The sequence below is a fragment of the Platalea leucorodia genome (genome assembly GCF_965183815.1).
Source record: "Platalea leucorodia genome assembly, chromosome: 17".
Lineage (NCBI taxonomy): Eukaryota > Metazoa > Chordata > Aves > Pelecaniformes > Threskiornithidae > Platalea > Platalea leucorodia.
Window position 1 is genome coordinate 3,394,312 of NC_138839.1, and position 24,110 is coordinate 3,418,421.

Sequence of the window (24,110 nt, forward strand, 5' to 3'; positions counted from 1 at the left end):
GCTGCTCAAGGAAGAGGGTGGAAGAAGCGTTGGAGGAAAGCAAAGAAAGGACTACCCAGCACTTACTTTTCAGTCTGCTGGAGAAAGTTCCTGGTCTGTTGTTGCTATGGCACAGAGGGCTGAAATCTCCATGATGGTGCTTACTGCCTCTGCTACAGAAAGGCAAAGTCATTTGGCTGTGCTGAGACCGCAGTAACCAGCAGCCCAGGGAATCTGTGTTTCAGGACACTGACAGAACACCCAGCCTTCTAGAAGCCACCCGTTCGCCTCTGTGGTGTCTCAGTCTTTACATCTTTCTCCAACACTTGCAAATTGACACTTTTGAAGCTTATGAGGAACACTGAGAATATTGCAAAGCTTTGAAATACTCTTGTGGGTGTTGTTTGTGCTGAAGACGGCCACACTGACATCTGAGTTTTCTCTAATTAGGCAGCAGATATTTGGTAATATATCTTTCTCTGGAATTAAGTCAACAGCAATCGTATGAAACCTCCCTGTTGGCTGAGATGTTGTTTGAAGGAACACTGCAGCAGGACTGAAAAGTAAAGAAATTCCTAAACACTAATAACCAATCAAATGTAATTGGCAAGCCAATGAAGAGACCACTATTAAATACACCTATGAAAATAACTTTTTCTCAACTGTCAAAGGTGCTTCATGGTAAGATCTGTTTTTTTAATTCTTCTTTGGGCAAGTCCCTGGCTGCACAGCAGCATGGGTACCGGTTGTACCCAGAGCAATCGGGAAGAAGAAGAGGGATGCCAGGTTGTGTGAGCGCTGCAGCACAGTAAGGGAAGAGAGTATGGCATTTCTGCTGGGCTGAAGCAGAGGCCCTCATTCTCTAATGGCATCAACCTGTTGTCTGACCCTTCTGTTAGAGTTTGCAGCGTCCCTTTTGCTTGTATGGCTTGAGCGAGCAGACAGAAAAATGGGAAGCGCAATGGATCTTTCTCTAGTAGGTGCTTGGCCAGTAGGACCTAAGCCACCATCTATCAGTAGCATTGCAGCTTCACATTATAGGAGTCCTTGAGTCAGGCCAGAGCTTGGAAAGACAGTGGTGGCAATGCTGTGGGCTGGACATGGATCTGTGTTAGTAATTTTCCGTAACGTCCTTATTGCGTTTCCTTCTTTTGTGAGTGCCTGTGGCAGGACAGAGGGGTATTTGTAGAAAGCAAAGGCTGGCATTACAGTGTCATCCCAAGGCAGAGCTTGTTCTTAAAAAACAAAAGTGCAAAAAAAGAAACATGCACTATATTTGGCGTTTCTGCTGTTATCACAAAAAATCATACTTGCTTGTAAACCTGCAGCGACCAGTTACCTCCCTTGGCATGAGGGAAACTGAGAGCCCTGCAACTGCAGCAAAGCCAGGCCTTGGGACTCTGCACAAAACTGTTCCTTGCTGGGGAGCTGTTTCAATGAATTCCTACACAAATACGACCTACACACACAGACTTGCTCCCACCATGGTGGGTGCAGATTTAGTCTCTAGCTATCTGCAGTTTTGAGGAACTGCTGATGAAAAAGGCCATTTTGAACATGCATAGTTTCTTGCTGTCTTGCCTGCTCTGTCTGGTTTCTTGCCAGCTTCCTTAGAGATACAGGAGAAGGCCAGGGATCAAGTACACTCCTGAGCAGCCATATAGCTGCCATATAGCTCCTGAGCAGCTCTATTGCTGCAACTTCAGAGAGCCCAGGGCTCGCTGCGTTCAAAAGCAGAGTGCTCGGCTGCCCTCCTGTTTTGCTTGCCCAGGGTGGCTCTGGATGGAGGGTGTCTGTGAAATCTGTGTCTGAAGTTCTGGCCTCGCCATCTTTTACACTGGGCATTATGGCAGGGAAAGGGCTGTCTGGTTATCAAGGGCCTAGAAGAGAGAGGTGATGTGTGGGGCGAGGGAGGGTGTAACAAATACGCGTCGTTTCAAGTCCTCAGCAGGTAGCAGACTTTCTGTAAGTATGTATTTCTCCTTGCATGACAAGAAGTAGAGGAGCCAACTGTAGGCAGTGGTTGTATTTTCTTGCATCTGGTATTTTTGAATGAAAGCAGATTCCAGGCTGTCTTCTACGGTCTATAATGGTGACTAATAACCTCGCCTGTTTCCTTTGGATTTGATGTTCGGCTTATGTTAAAATGTAGGGAATATTGTTTGCTGAGGTGACATCAAGAGCTCTTGGATGAAGGGAGCAGAGACACGTCCTTCCCTCACACAGCATTGGCAGGGTTTTGGTGCTTCTCACTGCTCGCAGAGCTGAAGAACATCGCAGCTCATTTAGGAACAGCAGACCTATGCCGTTTTCGCCTTCAGACTTACTTGTTAAAAGAAACCAGATGGGGAAAGGGCAGCAGTGGAGTGACAAGTGGCCTGTAAATGGCCAGTATCCCCCTTCTGCCCTCCCTGGCTGGGAGCAGCGTGGTCAAACCACAGGCTAGAAGAAATTTTTAATGGAAAGGGACATTGATGGAGGAGACACTCCTCTGCTTGTAAGTAATACCATCTGGGAACAAGAGAGCAGTGGAAGGGGAGCACAGCAGTCTCTGAAGGAGAGTTACAGCTGCTGCATCACAGTTCTTGAATACGCAGCCAATTTCGATTGAACAGAACGGTTACTAGACCCACGGTCTTTGCGGCCACTCAGATTCAGGGCTTCGTTTAACTCTCTTGAAGCAGCGACGGGCTGTTCAGAACTGGGTCCCCAACCAGCGATACTGGACAGCATCTGCAAGGTGGGGATGGGGCCAGCGCACGGAGGCTTCTGCGCTGAGCCAGCTTTGCCTGGGGCTGAGGCAGCACCCCTCAGCACATGAGCAACCGGGGGATTCAGCCCTCTTGTAGCACATAGGTAACGGGTGACCACAACCAGCAATGCATCAGGTTGTGTGTCTGGGAACTCCCAGTGAGCACCTCCAGGCAATTAAGAGTTTCTTGCAAACATTTTTTGAGGGTTAAGTGCCGCTACTAGGAGGATATGTCAAATGGCTGAGGCATCCAGTGCTCCTGGTCTGTGAGTATCTGTGTGGATGTCAGTAAAAACATCTGAAGTCTCAAGGCAGCAGAAAGGACCTTCCTCTCACAAGTCAGCAAGTCACGAGCAAAGGATTGACCTTTTTATACTGATGTTTTAGCAGAGGCCCCAGGACGCATAGGGTAGTGCTGTGCTAAGTGACGCACAGTCCTGAGAAGAGATAATCCCTGCCCCAGAGACCTTGTACTCCTGAGTGCACCTTTTCCAAAGCAAGTGTTTCCTCACATGCTACTGGGAAGAGGCAGACAAAAGGGACTGGAGATTTCCAAACTGCCTAGGACTTGGAAAACCAACTCCTTAGGGGGAATTCTCTTTAAAAAGACACTAGAGAGAGGAGTCTTAATTCTCAATGCAAATCTTAATCTGAACTGAGGTGTAAAAGCTGCTTTATTGAACATTGTCAAGGACAAAGTGATCAGGCGGCCCAACAGGAAAAACGTAGGTGATTTCCATTGCCTCCAGCAAAATTAACAGACAAGACTGAGGGTCTGCTGGGGAAGGGTGCTAATCTGTGTCACTGATTCTTCACGTGACGCCCAATGCAGTATTTAGCCTTTCCAGCCCTCCGTTTGCAAGGTGGTGTGTCAATGTCTCCTAGCTCTCCTACCAACTCCAGCTTCTTGGGACTCAATGGTGTCAGAAGGGGCTTTGTTCTGCTCCACCTTGTTACCAGGTATGTGCCACCTTCTCGAAGTACAGATATGTGGAAAGGCCAGGCATAGCGTGCAGCGAGGGGAGTTCCCACAGTCATATGACATCACCTGGCCTTGTTGTCATTAATGAAAGAGCGCGCCGCGCAGGATGTCCCGGTCAGCTGGCTGCTCGCAGCCCACAGAGGCTTTGGAGGGTGTGCATGGGTAGAAAAGCTGCTCTCTCCTGCAGTGTTTGTCTGAGGCTGCTGAAGATCTGCTGGGTGCTAGGGACAGACCTGACAACGGTTGTCTTCTGTTTTACTCCAATACTGTGTGAGGACGGACTCTCTCCTCTTTGCTCCATCTGGATTACACAGGAGTGTAGCAAATGTTGGCTGTCTCATAGCTTACAGATGGGGACTACACACACCTGTGTAAGGTATTATACATATTTCCCATTGAAGAATGCTTAGAATAGATGTTACTGAGTGTGCTGTGCTACTTTGGTTATGTGTAATCTTTCTAAGGTACATACAAGTACCATGCTGTTGGCCTGAGCCCTTCCTCAGCTTGGCAGAAATTTAGATTTAGACCCCAGCATTGTGACCTTTTGGGCTTTCTTAAATTTATCCTTCCTTCTCTTAGAAGCATGTCCCTTCGTGAAGACAGTCACTGTCTTCATCATTCACTAATTCACTGAAGACACCAAGAGCCTCAGAGGCACAGAGTTACTACATACTCTAAAGGTTTCTTCAGGACTTTTGCTGTTCTCTTTGCTTTGTGGGTGTCCTATCCTTTTGCTGAGATAGCAGTGTTGATCCATGTGGCTCTAAGTCACATCTCTCCCCTACTGTCCTTTCAGCTGGCACATGTTCAGTGCTGGATTTTTTAAAGCCCGAGTGTAATATTTTGGGAATCAACCTTTTAAATTACAAGACCACAAACTTAAGAAGCTACTTGCAGTAAAATTTGGATTGTATATCCTTGGTGCATAAGGGTGGCGTGAGGCTTACCACATTTCCAGGTGTGTGGTTAAAGAAACAACTGTCCCAGTATAGACATCATGTAGCAGTGAGCAGCTCTGCAAGGGAACGCTCGCAGGTTTACAGTGCTTACCGATGGACTCTGGCCTCAAAAAAGTAATTTCACACCACATGCCTCAGTCTGGGAATGCCTCTTGCAAATGGCTGATGTCATGTTAATATTTCGCTTTGTGAGGGAGGCCTGGTAACCTTTGCAGCTGGATTCTGCTAGCCTCTTACTGTCACATCTGTCCAGTGACGTGGAAAGAAAGCAGATCCGATAACCACAGAGCAGATTTCTCCGTATGCAAGCAAAGCCCCACATGTGTGAAAGAGACTTATGGTGTTCAGCGACAAAAGGGCCAAGATGTGTTTCTGCTTGAGTGGTGGTTCCTAAGGTTCAAAGGATGTAATTCGCCATGTGGCTGCACTTCAGGCACAGTTAGAGCCTAGAAAATGGGTTTTGGTGGTACTGAAGCAAGCAATTTGTGCCTGATGTGAATGGATGGCTAAGGTGTAACAATGGTTATTTCTGTGTCACTTAGCATTACTGCCAATTAACAATATTGCCTGCAGAATCAGAACAAGGCCACTAAACGAGTTTGCTGTGTACGACTACCAGAGCACACCTGAATTTCTCCATGACACTGACAGAAAATAGCATAATCTCCATCTCTTTTCCAAGCCCTGTGGAATTCATTCCTGATGAGGTGTGGTCCTTCTCCTGAGTCAGTCAGTCCCGAGCTTATGTAGCAGCAGGAAACTCCAAAGTGGGAAGTGTCCACCACCAGCACACATACCATAGTCCCTTTGATCCTTACTCATCTGGGACTCTCTGGCTTATTTCCCAATCATCATAAGCAATCAATTAATTATTTCTTTTTGCTGTTGTCATTGCAGGGCAACCATTGATGAAGTGGAAACAGATGTGGTGGAGATAGAGGCAAAGCTTGACAAGGTAAGATGGGGCAGCTTAGCACATTGGTTTGAAGAGGGACTGATGAGTTCCTGCTTAGGAATATGGCCACACCAGTCTCCTCTAACAAGTGAGCCCATCTCAGGCTGTCAGGAAACTGATGTATAATACATTGGGCTTGTCAACAGGACCACGTCTCCCTCTACTGACAGGTACCTGTCAAGGCTCCTTTGTGACTGCCAAAGGAGTTAGGACAAGAGGTCCAGACTTGGGCTCCTAATGCTGAATGCTGGCCTTCTTATTCTCGTCCTGAATCTCAGGGGACTGACACTGCTTCTCCTGCTGTGGAAAGTTATTTCAGCGCTCTCTGTTTCCCCTCTCCACCATCTTGCTTGTGATACCAACCTGTGTGGGACAGGAGCCGTTACATGTCCACACAGTAGAGGCACCACTGTGTCAGCTCAGGGATGTAAGGAGGCGCTTGCAGGTAAACAAGGAGCCGGATTCAGACTGGTGACGGTGGTCGCTGTCTGATGTTCAGCCAGGCTATGTGTCCCAGCTGTAATCTGACACAGGGAATATCCTCTCAGGGACCAGTTTGGCCATTTTGCATTTATGCGGGTGATTCTTTACATCCCATTGGTAGTTTGGATCTAAGTCAGAGGCTTTACGATGGAAGGTGGCTTTTCCACCCGCACTCTTCCTGACGTCTGAGACGTCAGCCAAGTTGTTTCTAAATGAGAACAGGGAGAAATGAAGGAGAGGAGCCAGAAGAGCCGTTGGCTTTTTATCTGCAAGATTTCCCAGAGCTAGCAAGGGATAAAACTCCTGTGTCTGATGGAGAAATGGGCTTCGTTGAAGTCGCAAGCCCTAGGCAAAGCTGTGTCCTATAAAACCTATTTACTACTCCAGCTGCTTGAAATGGTTATCTGCACAAGCTAACTTGTCTCACTGGTGAAAGCTGCAGAGGGATTTAGGTTATCTGTTTTCCTCTGTGTAAGGCTCTAAAGACAAAGCATGGGGCAAAACTTGCTCTGATTCTAGCACTGCTGCTGGCAGTGTCCCCTGTAGTGAGATGGCGTGGTGTGCCAGGAACACGCCGGAGCGAGGAGGGCAGGCTGGAAGTACAAGAGCTGTTCAGGGCTCTTAGCTTTTTCTCGTTCAGTGTTTTCTTGCAAATTGATTTGAGCTCCTTTGGGTGAGGGAGCGCATTAAAACAATAGTCTCGTGCAATTTTGGTCTTCCCCTGGCAGCAGTTATGGGATGCTATTCTGGTAGTGCGAAGTGGGCGGAGGTGTCGCTCTGTTTGCATGCATCATTTCCCCTGTCTGCTGCGGGGATGACCAGGCATGCAAAGTGCTGGCTCAGTCACTGCCAGCAACAGGCTTATCAGGTCTGGGTCCAGGGCAAGTGAGGCTGGAGTTTGCATCTGGAGAGCCACTGAAGTTCAAATTAATTTCTCTGAGGGTAACTTTGGACAAGATTCAATCATCCCCATTCCTAATAAATCAGCCTTGGATGGCCCAGCTCCTCTCCTGTGTACCAGCTGGGTGGATGCCCAGGGTAGCCTTTCCAGGGCTTGGTGTAAATGTTGTTCAGTGGTACCCAAATAGCTGGCATGACTAGTTCTTTTAGAGCAGCAAGCTGGCAAGGACTGACTCTGCCTCTCTGCCTTTTACCTTGCCTGTGAGCACTTACTTTATAAACGATTAGCCTTTTACCATCTGTTTAAAATGGAGGTAAAGGGCAGTGTAAATGATTCATCCAAGGGAACACCAGAGATTTGGGCTGTTTCAAAGAGATTTCCTTCATTCTGTCCTGTGCTCCGTCTGCAAAGCCATCGTTGCTCCCCTTGGGAGTGTGCTTGGGCTGAATGGCCTTCAGCTACCAGTAACACAGCCTTGGCCACAAGTGTTTGCACAGAGGTATGCTAGAAACCGCCACGTTGCAGAACAGGCTGGATTTCCTTTCCAGAGGATCTGTCCAAAGCCCTAGTGTACGTCTGGGCTCCAGATGTGACAGGAACTGCATCTGTTTGCTTTTCCTCTCAGGCCTTGGATGGGATAGTACAAGTCTGCCAGCATCCAATGCTGTTCTCTCAAATTGCATGGACAGGAGAGGATGTGAGTGTGAAAGAGTGAAAACTGTATATACTATGTATACACAGATATACCACGTGTGACTATGTATATATTTATACATTCAGATATACTCAGATATATTTTTACAGAACTGCAGGGAGAGGCAAGCAAGCTTGTTCTGCAATGTATGCATATAGATTAGACCCTAAAGCCTTGCGGCTGCATAAATAGAACAAGCACCAAGCCCCAAAACAGCGCACAGTGGGGCTTTGGCGTCAAGCCAAACTTGAGAGCCACTCATTCCCCGCCTGTCGGTGAGGCTGGTTGACAGGGATAGATTTCTAAAGCCATTTTTCATGAGTAAGATTAATATCCCTAAACGGCTCCTGGATTTTGAGAATGGCAAACTTCAGTTCCAAGTGTTGTTCATTATCAGCAGCTAAAGTTTTTCACCTAGTTAAAAAGCCTAGAACAGTGATGATTTAAAAAAAAAACAACAAACAAAACCGAACAAACAAACAATTTAAAAATTGTGCTCAGTGGCCAGCCGTTACTGTTGCAAGTCTCTTGGGCCTTTGTTTATGGATTTATCTTGTTTACTGTAACCTTTTACAAGGAGCTTTGGCTGCAAGGAGATAGGCTAATGGCCAGGAATTCTGGCTAAGCTAATGCTCCAGTCTTTACAGCCAGTTCCAGGCATGCTAAGGCAGTTTGCTGTGGCTAGGAAGTCTGGGAATGTTCCCTGCAGCTTTTGAATTATCAAAAGTTAATAAAGGCTGTCTGGAGATGTATACCTGTGCTGCAGCAAACTAATTCCAAGTGAGGAAGCCACCCCATTTTGCTGCAAGTTCCAGGTAACTTCACTATAACAAGGCTGGTGATGAGAATCGGAGCAAGTGCAACTTGCTTAAAGTTGTTAACGTTTCTCCGAACAAAGCTCCTTCCAGGTCCATCAGAAAGACTGTACTAAGTCCCAGGCAGTCCAGAGAGATGTGCTGTAGTCCCTCACAGTGCACCAGCAACGTTTCCTTGGGCTGCAGAATTGTGGGAATTGATTCATAGTTATCTACAATCTTGATGATTTAAACCATGTGTGAGGGAACATAGATTTTCACTAGCTGCACACAGCAGACATGGCTTGAGCAGTCCTGGTCCGTTGGTTTAAGGAAAACATAATACAAAAACATCAGGCTGCTGCATGCTGGCTCCCCTTCATTTCAAGGTAACAGCAAGACAAGTCTCCACAAGGACACAGAACAGCCAGCTGGGCTCAGAGACTGACAATCCCAAAGAGCAGCTTATTCCCAGCAGGGAGATCCTAGACAGCTTATCACTGCCACCCGGCACCAAGGAGTCTTGCCTCTCCCCAGTCAGTCTGTGTGATCAGGTTCCTTTCATTGCCGTCCTGATGCCTCAGGGTAGAATAAACAGTAGAAATGCACTGGAGAAAACGGGCTGCCCTGATTCATCTGTCCTCAGGGGATAGCCTGGAACTGTTCCTCTTAAGTGACAAGCGAAATGTTGACAGCGTGATGTACCCTGCGAAGTGCAATTTGCATCCCTGTTTCTGCCATGTGCAGTAAGGGTTGCTAGCGTAGCCACACCAGGAACGTGAATGGCGTCCTGCTCTAAGGGGCTTGGGCTGTGGTGTTGGTGCAGATTAAAACCAGCCTGGTTGCAATTCAGTTTGATGTGATCTGCTGCCTGTCCGCTCACACCTCTCTCCTTCTGCAGCTGGTAAAGCTATGCAGTGGGATGATTGAAGCAGGCAAAGCCTACATCACCACGAACAAGCACTTTGTCAGCGGAGTCCGGGACTTGTCGCAGCAGTGCAAGAAGGATGAAATGATTTCGGTAAGTCATCCTGTGGGATGGAGCATGGGATGCAGTGAGAGCTGGGGAACGTTGAGCTTCCTGATAATGTGTATGGACCGTATGTCCAAGACCCTTATACTGTTTAAGTAGCCATTTAGTATGAGATTTTATTTTTGGAGGAATGTAGAGACCATCTGATAATGCAATGCTGAAAGATCAGAGTGAGATTCATTGTTTGCAGGGAGAACTGGACTTTTAAGAAACCGCAGTGCTGGCAATGTTGTTGGAATCTAGGTCAGTAAGCAGCAGCTCTTTAGGAAACGCAGGTAGCCAGCCTGCACAAGCGACGACTGACGTGTTGATTTCAGCACTACACTGGAAAGGACGGGGAGCCTGTGACTTCAACGTCAGACACTTTTGAAACACCTTTTTGCCAAATGACTGAGTGGCTCTTCAGTGGCTTAATGAGAGTCTCTCAGCCTTTGAACCCCTGGGAATGAAGGGCAGCTGCTTCTATTCACTGCCAGTTCTCTTTACCTTTTTTTGCAGGAGTGCCTCGACAAATTTGGAGACAGTCTGCAGGAAATGATTAACTATCACATGGTAAGATGTCGCTTCCTCTTGGTTTTTTGTGTGCTGATGGCAACCTCTTTCTCAAGGCACTGATTAATGGTCTCCTGTGTTTGGCTTACTTGACGCTGCCCAAAGGCGGGGTTCATGAAGGGAGCATCTTTCAGGTTGCAGTCCCTGCACGTTGCATAGCCAAGAGAGCAGCAAAGGGTTGGGAGTTACTGTTGCCTCTTGCAACAGTATTGAATTGGATGGGCTGTGAGTCTGTGTACTCACGATGATCAGTCCTGACGCATCACATACACTAGGAAATGGGATTTCCACAGGCTTACAGAGGAGGTACCACATAGTGAAAGGGTATGTACTGTTGCATGGATGCCTTTTGGCTCATTTCAGATCAGAGATGTTCAGTGAATATGTAGAAGGGTCCCTTCGTCAAAGGAAGAGGAGAGCTCACAAAGGTCCTGTACTGCAGATGCCTCATTCTTCTTTTTGGATAGCACAGGATTTTGTAGTGAGGACAGACAGGGTCTGGAGGAGCTCTGACAACTCAGGACTCTGGCTTTTAGCAGCTTGCATGTATAACCATCTTGCTGCAGATTTGGAATACACTCTGAAGCTTGGCTTTCGAATTTATTCTCCTGAGCTGACTGTATCTCACTAACAGAGCCCAAGGAGTTACAATCTGCCCTTTCTTCATCCCAAACATCCAGCCATGGCATCTGTAAACCTTGTAGAAGAGAAAAGTGCTTCATGCTTGGTGGCTCCATGCCAGACCCACAATTTTAAGTCTGTAACTCAGCAGGAGCTTAAAGCACAAGTGCTTTAAAGCGAAGGAAGCTTCAGGGTGTCAGCACTGGACTGACCCACTTTTATACCACGATGCCCCTGTCAAAGTACATTTGGCACGATGCTTGCTTTTGGGATGCAAGTTAACCATGCGCAGCTGGAGGAGAAGCTGCATCAAGTCCGTTTAATTATTTCATGAAGCAGGGGGAAGACTGTTTCCTAGTAAAAAATGACAGGGAAAAGAGGCACTGCAGATGCAGCTCTCCTGGGACTGTTAGTATTTGGGAACAGACAAGCAGCTGTAAAGCAATGTTGGTGGGGAGAGAGTGAATAAACCACTGTGAGCATCAGAGAAATGGTGTATTTGTGTCAAAGCCGAGAAAGTCAAACCCTGATTTTCTGATGCTGCTCAAATTCCCTCTGAAAACATAAGGCCTTTCTGCCAAGGAGCATATGAACCCCTGAGACGCTACCACTTCATTCCCAGGGATCACATCACGGCTGCACTGATAGGGACTGGGCTGAGGAGTGCGTGCAGCCCAGCCGTGAGGAAGCGGTCCCAGCCAGAAACCTCTAGATGCAGAACACTGTCTGCAAGCTCCTCTACGCCAGCTGTGCAGCTTCCCCTCGATCCCTGGTCTCTGCCAAAAGTGGCACTTCTGGGATTGCTCTTGCCTCAGCCAACTAATAAGCAGAAGGACCCTTCCCAGAGCTGTCAAATCCCCAGCTGATGTGGTACAACCCTTCCCATGCACCCCACCCTGTTCAGCAGGGGTGGGCTCCCCGCTACGTGTGACTCAGGGCTTGTCCGAGGCAGCATTTCCCTACCACCAGCTGCATGCACAAGGGAAAATGTGCTTAAATCCTCCCTCCCCGCAGCCTTTGGAGAGCACCCTCCTCGGTGCACAGTGGTGTGAGTCCATCCCCAGGAAATGGCTTTGGAATGACTGCTGCATCTTGAGCCCTCCCCAGTGGCTGCTCAATTAGCTGAGTTATTTTTAGGGCCTTCTGCGGTCTCCTCTATGTGTGCCTCTGCATGTGTGTATATGTGTATCTTGGCTCATCCGTGTCTGAGGATCTCAGCTATGAAACAGTTGTCAGTGCTTACTCTAGGAGTGTAGCCAGGACAGTATGTACAACTGGAACAAGTTAAAAAGAAGGGAAAATATCCCCAAAAAATTGGTTGGAAAAGCTTGTTCTATAATTTTGTTACTAGAGCATGGGGCCCGGAGATGTCCTGATACTAGTTCAGCAAAATCCAAGCATAAAACCCGCTTGAATATAGAAGATGAGCAAACTGAGCTCCAGAGCATTCCCACCTTCCTTTTGATGCACAAGGAGGAAAAAACATCAAAGCAGCCTTAGAGGACGGATGCCAAAAGAGAGACTTGAGTTCAGAAGAGCTGGAGTCAGCATCCTCTGCTTTTTTTTGTGCTCTTAGCCACGTGCATTTGGGCTAATGCCTTACTCATGTCAAAGCCCGCATAGAAGTTAGAAACCTCGATACCTTTATGGATCTGGACTATTGTACATTTATGTCTCAGCTTCCATATCTGCAAAAGGCATTTCAAGTGCTTTCCTGTCTCTGAGGGTCTATTGGGAGGACACACAGACTAACGACTAACAGAAGCTCTGCTAATTCGTGCCAGGTAAATACCAGGATTGTCAGAAAGATGAATCAACACCCTAGGTAATAGAATTTTTGCCCAAACTGTAGAAAGGGATGAAACCAAGGAAGGCTGGACAGACAGAGGGAAAAGAGGACAGGTTTTATACTGAGATTAAAGGTGCTAGGATTCAAATTCTGTTCAGCCACACAGACTTCTAGGAGATTACACTGATATAACTGGAAGTAGTGTTGGGTCCCTGTCTGACAATGAAATTTGAGTAAGACCTACTGTGAGAGAGCAGCACTGCTGCATGAGGAGCAGCGTCTGTGGAGGATTTCAACCACAGTCAACAGGCTGCTTAGCAAACAGCGCAGGGAGCAACTCTGCGTTCTCCCTTCCCCATTCAGATCTGCGCGTCTGGCTTTGGCTTGGTGAGAGAAAGCAAAGCAACCAAATTACAAAGCCGTTTGACCCTTGCAGAGCCAAGCGCAGCAGTGCAGAGAGCACTCGCACCTTCTGGGTTAGTTGCCAGGGAGGAGACTGGCTTCCCTCAGGAGCTGCTTTAGTCTGAGCAGCTTCATGACCTCTCCCAGCCAGCACAGACTGGCCGTACCACAGAGAGGGGCAGTCCTGCCACCCCTCCCACCTTCTCTCCATGTTTAACTTCTTCCAGCACCCTTGTCGTCCCTCCCTAGTGCTGGCTCAGGGGGTCATACAGCTGCGGAGGGCACTGGTCTGTGTCCAAACTAGCTGGGATTTTAGCAAGTTAAAGCCATTTCACAATGCAACCACACAGACACAGCGACCTCTTGACTGCAGTGCTAGCTTGTGCTGGCTGAAAAGGTTCACGAAGCTATGGTCCAAGGCTTCCCTGAACTGTACTCTGGAGGTGACTGCCTCTCTCCATTATTTAAGAAGTTTGGGCTCCTGGCTTTGGTGTGTCATGTTGACTGCCAAACGTGGCTTGCTTGGGCAGCTGTTTTCCTGGGGATGGCTTTGTAGGGGCGACAGGAAAGGTTAGATGGCTCAGACAAACTGATGTAGGTAATGATTGAGTAAGAGGTCAAGGAACTAATGTCTCTAGCTGGTTGTGTTCAATTTGACTAGTGAGCCGGAGAATGGCGCTGCCCTAGCAGCCCCAGAGGACACGTTTCTGTAACATGCCAACTGCTTAGCTGGGAGGCTGATTTTGCTTGCTGCTCTAGGGAAAATGGCCTTCCAACATCTTGGGCGATTGGCTTCCTAGGATATTCTGTTGAGAAAGGTATGCTTAGTGGCTTGAAAAAGAGCTTCCTACTGATGTTACAATGCTGACCTCTTGAGGCATCGCTGCAGCTGCAGATGTCGGGAGCAGCATCGGCAGAAAAGCCAAAGGTCCTGCTGGCTGCCATGTCGCCTGGGAGTCAGATTCAAGGCAGGATGCTCTGCATGTCTTTCTCTTGGTGGCTGTGCTGTGTCTGGATGAATATTGCATTTTGCTTTAGGGGACTGTCATTTCCCTCTCCTAACAATCATGGCAGTGTGTAGGTCTCCTGAATTCCTGTACTCATCTTTTCTAACAGCAGTAGTCTGATTCTCAGTTGTACTAACGCTACATTACATATCTAAGGGATAAGGGTCCCTAGCTTCAGGCATTGTAGGCCCAAAATTTCAGTTCATGCAGGAGGAAAATATCTGACGAGAAATGACTGTGACTGCTCCCCATGTTCCAAAAGCAAAATGCCCCACCTTTCCCTATTAACTCTAGGAATCCTGCAGTTGTCAGTTGTGCTAAGAATTTAAAAGCATCAGCTATTACCTCCAGCACTTGTAAAAGTGCAGCATTTAGGGTAATTGACGCTTTACCAAACATAAGCAGGGCAGAGGTGCACGGTCTCAAGGTATTCAGTTCTCCAAGTACCACTGGACTCAGGGAAACTGAGGCACTTGGACACCTCTGCAGTGATGGCTTGCACTTCCTACCCCCGAATGAAAATGAAATCTCACTGCTGAAAAATTCCTTGTACCTGAGATCCTGAGGGAGTGAGGGGTCTTCCCCTCACTGTGTAAGCACTTTAATATCCCACAGCACTTCCCTCCAATAAATGTTACGGTCTGTCCCACTATTTGTACTGTTCTGTTCTGTCGCTCCCCTACCTGCCAGGAGCCTTTGCCTCAACGCAGAATGAGCTGGCATTCTGCAGAGCCTCCCCTGCCCGTTCTCGGGCCGAATGGGGCACAGCTGAACTGTCTGAAGGATGCTGTATCCCAGCGCCTCATCAGACAAGATTCCATGCGCTGGTTAGAGGTGCATGATCCATGACAGGGAACAAGTTTCCAGCTACGTCTGTGAGACCTCTGAGCAGCGGGTGGCAGGCAGGGATGCCAGAGCCTCGCAGCAACCTCCCTGCACAGCTCGCCAAAGTGAACTGTTTCCTTTCACATGAGCCTGAGTGGCATGAACTAGAATTTTGCTCGAGGGCCTGAAGTCTCCCCTGTGACCTCCTCCTCACTACATACCACACCGGAGTGAATAAATTTTGACTGTGGCTTGCCAAGCTTTCTGTACTGGAAATGCTGCTTGCTTGTCTGCAGGCAGATGCTGTGCTGTCAGCTCCAAAACCTGTGTGTCTGTTTGCTTGCCTCCTTCCTTCTTATCAGCTTCCCTAAAACACAAAATAGGTTGAAAGGCATAGCAATCTGCCAGACCACTGTATGTGAGAAAACAATCTTTCCCTCTTTTTACAGAATCTGATGAATGTGATTGAGTACATGAGTGTAACAAGGTATTCCCACAGGTAAGGGAGCATAAAGTTGCCATCAGTTCTAGAGCGGCAGCTGACACTTATGGGCTATTGGATTTACACTGACACTGGGCAACGGTGTTTGGAATTACGGCAGTGCAGAAGCTCCTGTGGTTTTTTTCACCCCCTTGCCAAAGACTGTTAAACCCTAGACTTGAAGTGGATTTTGTTCCCCCAGAACTTCTGATTAGGGCAGAGTTCCCTGCGCCGCTTTTCGGTGCAGTTCTTTCTAGTGCCGTCACGTACCTAATCAGCACTGTGGAGGCGGGGTAATCCTCTGCATAGACTCTGAAAGCAGCCACAACTGGCTATGCTCCCTGCCAGCCTCTCGGTGCTGACTAGCTGTCCAGATTAAGAGGTGTACAACTTATAGATAGTTCAGAGCTGTCAGCAGCCACTTCCAAGGAACTAGGGAAGGGGAGGCTCCAGGTTATGCAAGGGTAAGAAGCAGCGAATGCAGGGATGCAATAATCCCTGGCTCTGCCAAAGAATGGGAGGCAGTTTTCCTTGCACATGTCTTGGAAGGAATTCCAGGATCTGCAGCACAACCTTGTCACATTTACACATCAAGGCTCTTTCCCATGCAGTTCTCCCTCTCTATGTGACCAGGAAGATAAGAAAAGTGAAAGGATGCAAGTGAAAGTGCTGTTGTGGTAGGATTGATCTGGCTGAGCCCCTTAACTGCATTTTCAGCAGCACCAGGTATTTTCCAGCTCAGAAGATGTAACATTAACATTGCCCCCATCAGTACTACTCCAGACAGCGCCGTGTTGAGCTTCATTAATTCCTAAGCTGTCCTGCCTGCCATAAATCACTGTAACTACGTCACAGGAGTCCTCCAGCAGGAGCAGCAGCAGCTTGCAGGGGAGATTTAGCGTTTCCTGCTGACAAGAAGAAAAGCCACCCAAGCTGTGATGAGTCAGTGAGGCAGATGGCAGATGTCACGGGTGGAGGGCAGTGGTGGAGTTCAGGGGGAAGAGAGAAGGGAGTGAAAGTGGAGAGTGCTTCCAAGCTGTGTGTTCTCCGCAGGGCTGGGTGGACCACCTGCATTTTCTGACAGCACTTGGGAAGGGTCTGGGTGCATTAAGCTGCCACAGATATCATTTGTGGATGCAGAATTAGCATCTGACAGGGGAAATGTTTTCTGTCATCTCATGGCTTCACAGTTTTTGCCATCATGTCCTAATGCAGTGGCATTATACTAGTCCAAAAGGCTTTAGTGAGCTGCTGCCCTTGAAGTTCGATACCAGTCTAGCAGTTAACACGGGCTCGGTGCTGCATTCTGGGTTTCAGAAAGACTAGGTTTTGTCACTTTGTAGAATGTCTTGAGATGTCTGCTTTCTAGTTAGGGGAGAGAAGCAGCTTCAATGATACGTGAGGGGCAGGAGCAAATGTCCTTTGAGCTAAGCGCAAACTGGAGCTCTTGAGCTTTTTGTGAGAGGCTCAACTTCAGCTTGGTTCAGAAGTTAGGCTTAGTCTGCACTGACATCCGATGTGTAATAGAAGTAGTGTTGCTGGCTTGTTTTCCAGAGCACAAATCCTCAAGTGAGCTGTATTACAAAGGCATCACAGATGGAATACTGTTCGTGGGTGGCATTTATCTGCTGAGCCATTGCTCAAGAGATGTAGGACCAAATCATGTTGCCAAACAGGAATAAAAGTGATTTAAGCATCTCCTGCCAAACAAAGGGTGCCCGAATGCTGCCTGGCCCTCCTGCCCCTTAGGTTACTATAGTCAGCTGCTAGAAGCTGCAGTGAAAGCGAAGTAAACTGTAGGAATGTGAAATCAGGAAAAATGTACAGTATGCTGTCATTGTTGAGTTTTGTTTTGTCATTTGAGCAGCTGCAGTGGTATTTACGTGCTCTTTCCAAAGCTCTGTTGGGCATGCAGCTTGGATAGATATGCCATAGAACAAGTAAGCACGCAGGGCTTGGAAAACCTCTTTGCAACTCTGCAGCCAGACAGGTAGTTGAAGGGAAGAGGAAGAGGTGGAGAGGCCAGGACAGCCTGCCAAAGGCACTCCAGTCCTAAGAGTGCCGTGTTTGAGAAGGGGCTTATCAGCAGAACGGGCCATCTTTGGGGAGCAGGGCGTCTGATAGGAAGGATCACGTAAGATTATGGATGATCACCTTCTGCAGGCCGGGGGGGGGGGGGGGGTCACTTTTGTCCCCAGCAGATGCTCAGAGATAGCCGACAGAATCGCGTCAGGGCAGCCCTGTACCTAGCTGGCCGGCCCCGCTGGCATGGCTGTAGCTGCCTTCCTCTTCCCACAGACACCCTGCTGTGCCCCCGGTTTGGGAGACTGCTGATGGGACAGGATTCCCGAGACCGGATAAAAGGATCAGGCTCTGATTCCCAGGCCACCAGACAACCAACCCTCATTTAAATGCAACATTAACCAGTCCCCAGACTGTTTCTGGGGACGTTGGTGAGAATGAGGCCTCCAGACTGGCCATGAGGGAGATAAGCGCGGAGATGTGACTCATCCAGCTCACGACCGCTGTGTCTGGGGCGGTGAATCGGTGGAGCTGGAGAAGGGAGAGCTGCCATTGTCCGTGTGTCAGGCAGCTGCAGAGGAAGCTCCACACCCTCCGTCTCATCAGCTGGGGCCAGTTGTTGCAGGAGAATGGCTGATTCGCTTACTGATCTTCATCTCATCTCGGGCTATGGCTCTCAGTGCACTAATAGACCTTAATGGTGCTGAGGAGCTTCACCTGGGGCCTCCACCCACACCCTCCACCCGTGGGCCCAGGCACTCCATTTAAGCTCTGCCCAGGGTCTTCAGTCTTAGTTTGAGCTGTAGGGGCACAGGTCTCCAGCTCAGCTACAGCCATACCCAGCTCTGGACCCTGGTGCTCTCAACCTACACACTGATTTTTCTAGCTTGATACTGGATCTGCCTTGTCACTGTGGATCTGCCTGGCAATCTCTGGGCCTGACCCTGATACGTGGACCAACTTCCTAGCTTGGCCTTGGACCTGCCTTGTGACCACAAACTTGCCTGATGATCTGGGCTCTTGGTTGAATCTGGACGCCATCTCTGGACCTGCCCTGCTTTCTTGGTGTGGTGGAACCTTGGCTGGTGAGGCCCCTGCCCTGCCAGCTGCGTTATCCCCTGCAGCTCCTGGTCCAGTGGCCTCTGCTGCTCCCTTGCAAATTCCCACCGCAAATGCTGTTGCCTACTTTTAATCTCTACTCGAGCACTATTCCCATGTGCAGCTGTGATGTCCTACTTCTGAAGTTCATGCACGTAAGTGCTGAGAGAAGCTGAGAGAAGCAGGCCACAGCCAGGCGGTCTCACTTCTTTTTAGCTTCTGCTTTGCTTTGGAGCCTGGTGGGATCTCCTCTTCTCCTGTAAGCTCTGGAGGGAGTCATGTAGGAGTGCTGTAACAGTGGCATCCCTTTGGATCTCTGATATCCTATATCTTGATTTTAGGCTTGCAGTTCCAGGAATAACATCCTGGGCCACTAAACTCGCTTTCATTTCTTGGGGGTGTGAAATTCCTAAGCCCCCTGTCAAACACAGGTTTGGATTTTTCCCATTGCCTCAGAAGCCTATGCTGGGAAAGTGAAACGTAGGCTCTAGCCTTTTGCTGCTGTTGGGTGAGAGCTGCGTTAACTCCCTTCTTTCGTGCTGACCCTCCTCAGGCACAGATGTGTGTGAGTCATAGGCTGGACTTCTCGTGTCTTGGTGGAAGCTAAGAGAGAGGGTGGGGTGATATTTGGGCTGGAAAAATCTTAAAACAAATTATTTGTTCCAAGTATGTCTGGGAAAGGAGAAAAAGCCAAGGGATGATTTTTATATTTGAGACTCTAGCTTTTAAAACTCTATTTATTTTGTGTTGAAAATTGAATGGAGGACCCACTTGAAAATATTCCCCTGGTGATCTTGCCTGGCAAAATTAATGAAGAAGCAATAAAAGTAATGCTGTTATCATAGGATGCTCCTCAGCAGAGATGCTGCTGGCAGGAAAGGCAGATTCCTTACCTGGTATCCCCTCACAAACCAGTGGGCAATCCCTGCCCCAGAATTGAATCCGTGCAGACTGGAAGGAAGGGCACCATCACGGTGGTGTGGGGCTCAGCGCACGAACAACAGGAGCAAGGCAGAGGAGCATTGACAGAACAAGAAATGGATGTATATGGCCCATCTTCCTTGTGCATGCGGTTCTCCTGTTCTGAGACAGGTATACTTAAAATTCCACATGGAAATGTCCCTGTACCACAGACATAGGAATACTGCTTATGTGATCACCATGAGTTCAATTACTTCTCAGTAAACAGCTTCAGTAAGGAGCAGTTTTATGAGCTCTGATTTTTAGAGCTGGACTGAATCCTTCGTTAATTCTTCTTCCTAGGCAGCCTGAGAACAAGCCCATGCTGTGGCAGGAGAAGAGCATTGCACGCAGGCCTGGAAGCGCCCTGCTGGGATGCTGCCTCCCTGTTCTAGGCAGAGACCTTCTGTAAATGCTTCACTTGCTCTGTTCAAAGCATCTGTCCTTTTTCCAGCCAGATGCTGGTGTGCGGAGCCTTTCTGACCACCGCAGAAGGGCGAGGGCCGTATCCTGCTCCCAGGGTGATCTGCCTCGCCTGGGACCTTGCTCAGTTTGTCCTGTGTACTGAGTGCTCAGGGGATTTTTGCTTGCTTCTTTCGATGCAGTACCCTAGGGCACCAGCTAGGAGCTGATTTTTCCAGGCAGGAATGGTAAGGTGGATGTAGGTGCTCCACGCTAGCACTGCCTGGTGTGGTGTGTGCTTGTCATCACACCACAGGGAACAGCCTGTATTTCTGTGAAGCCCTTCAGTCACACTGGTTCCCATCCACATCGTAGCTTTGTGCAGCCCAGATTTGCTATTTATCAAGCTGAGGAAGCCCCGTTCCTTAGCTGTGTGGTTTGATTTTTATGTACCCTGGAATTTGTTCTTTCCTGGAGTGTTGCAATGCACTCGTCTGCAGTCCTGAGTACGACATGATAGTGTCCCTTCCTTTCCCTGATCCTAAGCAAATGTGTCATCCTGGTGGAAACCAATGATGGAAAGTTTCCAGATGTAGGTGCAGGTGGGAACCAGGTGGCTTTCTTGCTGCTTGCCTATCCCTGCATGGTATCATGAGCAGAGGAAAGCATTGTCAATGCCCAAACATCACTTGGGGAAGCTGCTCCATGGGAAAAGTCGCAGGCCAATGCCTCTTGGAGTGCCGTTGGAGAGAGCAAATGGATGCCAAGAGCAGTAAATAATTTACATTGGTAAAAACACAAACCTGGGTGGTCTTGGGGTTTTCTTTCTTTCCCCCTTGCTTTGCATCTGTTCATATTTAGAGGTCGTTCATGGCTGTTTATACTCAGCTAGCCCTGGCATGTTTCTTGCTTTGTCCTTGGCTGCAGCAATACACATAATGAATGTGTTTGAGGCTCTGCAGCCAGCGCTGCTGTTTCTACGCAGAGTGCTTTGCATTCTGTTTGGATAGTGCACCTGCATAGTGTCAAAAGCACGGCTTGCTTGTCTCCTGGTGGGAGATGCTAGGTAGATGTTAGACATCTGTGTCTGTGTGAATCTGTTGGCACTGGAGGGAAAGGTCAGGAACGAACCAGAGTGGTTTTGCTAGTAGATTACTGCGGGGCCTGAGAAGGTTAAAGCTTGTGACCACGTCGGAGTGTGTGTGACATGTCAGATCTCTGCAGTGCCTGCCAAGATCTTAGTGTCGTGGGCAGAGTACTGCTCAGGCTGGGAACGCAGATCGTGCTCCGGGGTGGGGAGGTGTTTTTAGTTTTGTTCTTGTGTCTCACTATCCCCTATTTTTAATTGGTAATTTATTAAGTCAGTCTTCCCCAAGTCAAGTCTGTTTTGCCCGTGATGGTAACTGGTGAGTGATCTCCTTGTACTTATCTCAACCCATGAACTTTTTCGTCTGATTTCCTCCCCTTGTCTTGCTGAGGGGTGGTGAGAGGGTGGCTTGGTGGGCACCTGGCAGCCAGGCAAGCTGAACCCACCACCTCCTCACAAAAAGCTGCTGCTTTAGGCAATGCCAGCTCTTTTGCACTGTAAATGGTCTGATATAAGATTACTGTTCCTGCCTCTTGGAAAAGGCCAGGAGACCCAGAGGTGCTCACCACTTCTGGGTCTTACCTGAACTGTGTAGTGAAGCAGAGAAGGTGGCCAGAAAAGGAAAGGAGAGATGGTGGGTGGGGTGTCAAGGGAAGCTGTCCAAAAAAACTCCCACTGGAAATCCAAGCTTGCCACAAAGAGGAAGGGAAGAAAGCAAACTGGAGAAAGCTGTTTGTTTTAATCCAAAGGGCTTCATGCAGTCTGCTTGCTGAGAGAAGGTGCCTTGATGAAATCCTGTGTCAGCCTCACGCTCCCTGCTTGAGAACAGTCCCGAACAGTCCCACGCTCTGCAGGCTCAGGCAGCCTCCTCTGAAAGGGCTTTGGTTGTTTCAGGAGAGAAAGCAAGGCCAAATGCTGGGTGGGGAAATTCTGCTCCTGGTGACTGCATCCTCGGGAAGACAGACACAGTCGCCATCATGTGTTCAGGACCTCTCTAGGTTAAATTGGCTGCTCAGGACACGGTGTTAAGTTGGAGCAAAGGAGCCAGGGTTGCTCATGCCAACCAGCTGTAGTGATGCCAGACCCCAGCACCGTGATGTTTCAGGGTATCATTAAGTTTTGGGTCGGTGCCCAGGCCTTGTGTCCCTGATGGTGGGATCAAATGGGGTCCCTGTCCATTCTTTGTGGGCCACTCTTGCTAGCCACAGCGTGGCCAGTGGCTTTTCTCTGTCACCCAGGGGCGATGTGTGCCTCCTGCTGCAGTTGCTATGTGGTCTGGGAGCCTCTGCCCATCTGGTCCCAATTAGCCACAAATGCTGTGTCATCCTGATGCATGTCTGAAATACGGAGTTATTTGTAACCGTGGATGGGAGGCAGCTGAGCAGACGCCACTGTTCGGCATCTCGCAGAGGGCAGGGGGAGAACATCTCTTAAAGGAAGATGGGGAGGGCTGGAGATGAGATGGGCAGAGGGTGCAGAGTAATGGGCTTGGGACCTTTTTTTTTGTGAGGGACAGACAGGAGAGTAAAACTTAAAAGACTTGTAGGAACTAAGTCTCTTTATACCGTATGCTGGGGCCTCTTACCCGTGTTGATCCGCGTGTGGCTGGCTGTGCTGTCCCTTCAGCGATGGTAGTGTTGAGGTGACAGTGCCCTCCGCTGGCAAAAGGAGAAATTCGAGGCTCGGGAGGGACGGGTCAAAGTGGGGACTGTGAAGGCAACTGCCCCTACAAACGCTCCTCTTAGGAAGGTATGTTGGTGGCAGAGGTCTCTTTGGGATATTCAGAGCCCTGGCACAGGCTGTGGAAGCTGCAGTGCAGGAATTCTGCGCTTGTAAGGGAGTGCTGCAGCTACAGAAAAAAGTTATCTATCTGTTATGACAGCCATCAAGTAATGGACACCAAGCCCTGGAGTAATGCTGAGTCCCTCACATTGAAGGTCCTAGAGAGCATTCATGGATTTTCTGACTCCTCAATGTTTCCGTGTTGCAAAAATATTTTATATTCTTTTCCCTCTCTTTTGTTTCAGATCCTGTTTGACCAGGCTCAGAGGTCAGTCCGGCAGCAGCTGCACAATTTTGTGAAAGAGTGAGTATTTGTCGTATCAATTTGGTCTTTAGCTTCTTGAACTTCCCTTGCACTTATCCTTTGTGCACTGGAAACAGAACTACAACCTCCACACAGCTGCTGAAGGTTCTGCTTGGAGCAGAAGAGGCACTGAAGGGCAGAGGAAAGGATCCGGTTTGTATGGTGGCTGTTGCTGCCATCTTGCTACACTATCATTTGGTTGCTCTGTTGTCAACCAGCTGTCTTCATCCTGTTCCCATCTCATAGTTAAAACTGGACATGAGGCATACTTCCAGATCAGAGCATCATCCCGAAGTCTGGTAAAGTCCATCTGCAGAACCCATCTTTGCTGCTTCTCACTGATGCTCTAGGTTTAAATCTAGTTCAGATCCCTGCAGAGCAGGGCCAGCTCTACATCTTACATTATCTTACGTTCCATGCAGAGTTTCATTTGTGGTTTAAACCAGTGCATGCTTGCAGAAGGGAGGAACTTTGCTGCCAAATGACTTTGGGGTCCAGCAGAATCAGTGTGTTCTTAGCTCCCCACACAACATGCTTCATCACTCAAAATTACAGCAGCCCTGCTCTTCTGGGGTAACCTGAGCATCTCTCTGGAAGATGAGACTTACAGACAGGAGGGCCATTCTTGTGTGGAGGGAGCAGCTAATCATTGCTGTGCCTTCAGCTTGGAGCCTGATCACTGGTTCAGAGTTCTTTGCTAATGGAAAGCAAGTTTACAATGCCCTGATGTGAGCAATGCAGAATGTTGCATATTAAGGATGGTAGCTTGCACACGGCAGGCCTGAGGTGCAGAAGGACTGGGCCCAGGAGGTTAGTTGAATAGGGACAGTCTCTCAGCAGGCTGTCCCTGCCATTGCTGCATTAGCACCTTTCCTCTGAGCGCCTCTTTTCCCCAGGGCAGGTACCGAGCGCAGCACGGGATCCCGAGTCAGCGCAATATAGGTCAGAGAGGCAACTGAGGCCTTCAGCTAAGCAGGAGCTGGTTGCCATGGGAACTGGTAATTGCCTGTGGATCCCTCAGCAGCTGTGTGGTGTGATGGAGGGAGGGGGTCCCCAGCTGACCCCCCCATTCCTCATCCCCATCTTCTTGCCTGGCACTCACCCTACCCCCGCTTTCTCTATAATCATTTCTCTGATGAGCTCAGATTTAATCTGCTTAAGGCTGGCAGTCAGAAAGGGGAATTTCACCTTCATTTTGGGTCTGTCGTCCTTTAGCATCTTTGCAACTTACTCTTTTTTGCAC

At 48.7% G+C, this 24,110-nt stretch overlaps 1 protein-coding gene across 1 annotated transcript in view; it reads left to right on the forward strand.

Moving 5' to 3' along the window:
- Positions 1-24,110, forward strand: part of ACAP3 (ArfGAP with coiled-coil, ankyrin repeat and PH domains 3) — a 97,066-nt gene that overhangs the window by 39,029 nt on the left and 33,927 nt on the right. Inside the window, exons 2-5 of the mRNA XM_082328860.1 lie at positions 5,573-5,630; positions 9,404-9,523; positions 10,034-10,087; positions 22,809-22,867. Coding sequence (XP_082184986.1) covers positions 5,573-5,630; positions 9,404-9,523; positions 10,034-10,087; positions 22,809-22,867 — 291 coding nt within the window. The remainder of the gene's footprint in view (positions 1-5,572; positions 5,631-9,403; positions 9,524-10,033; positions 10,088-22,808; positions 22,868-24,110) is intronic.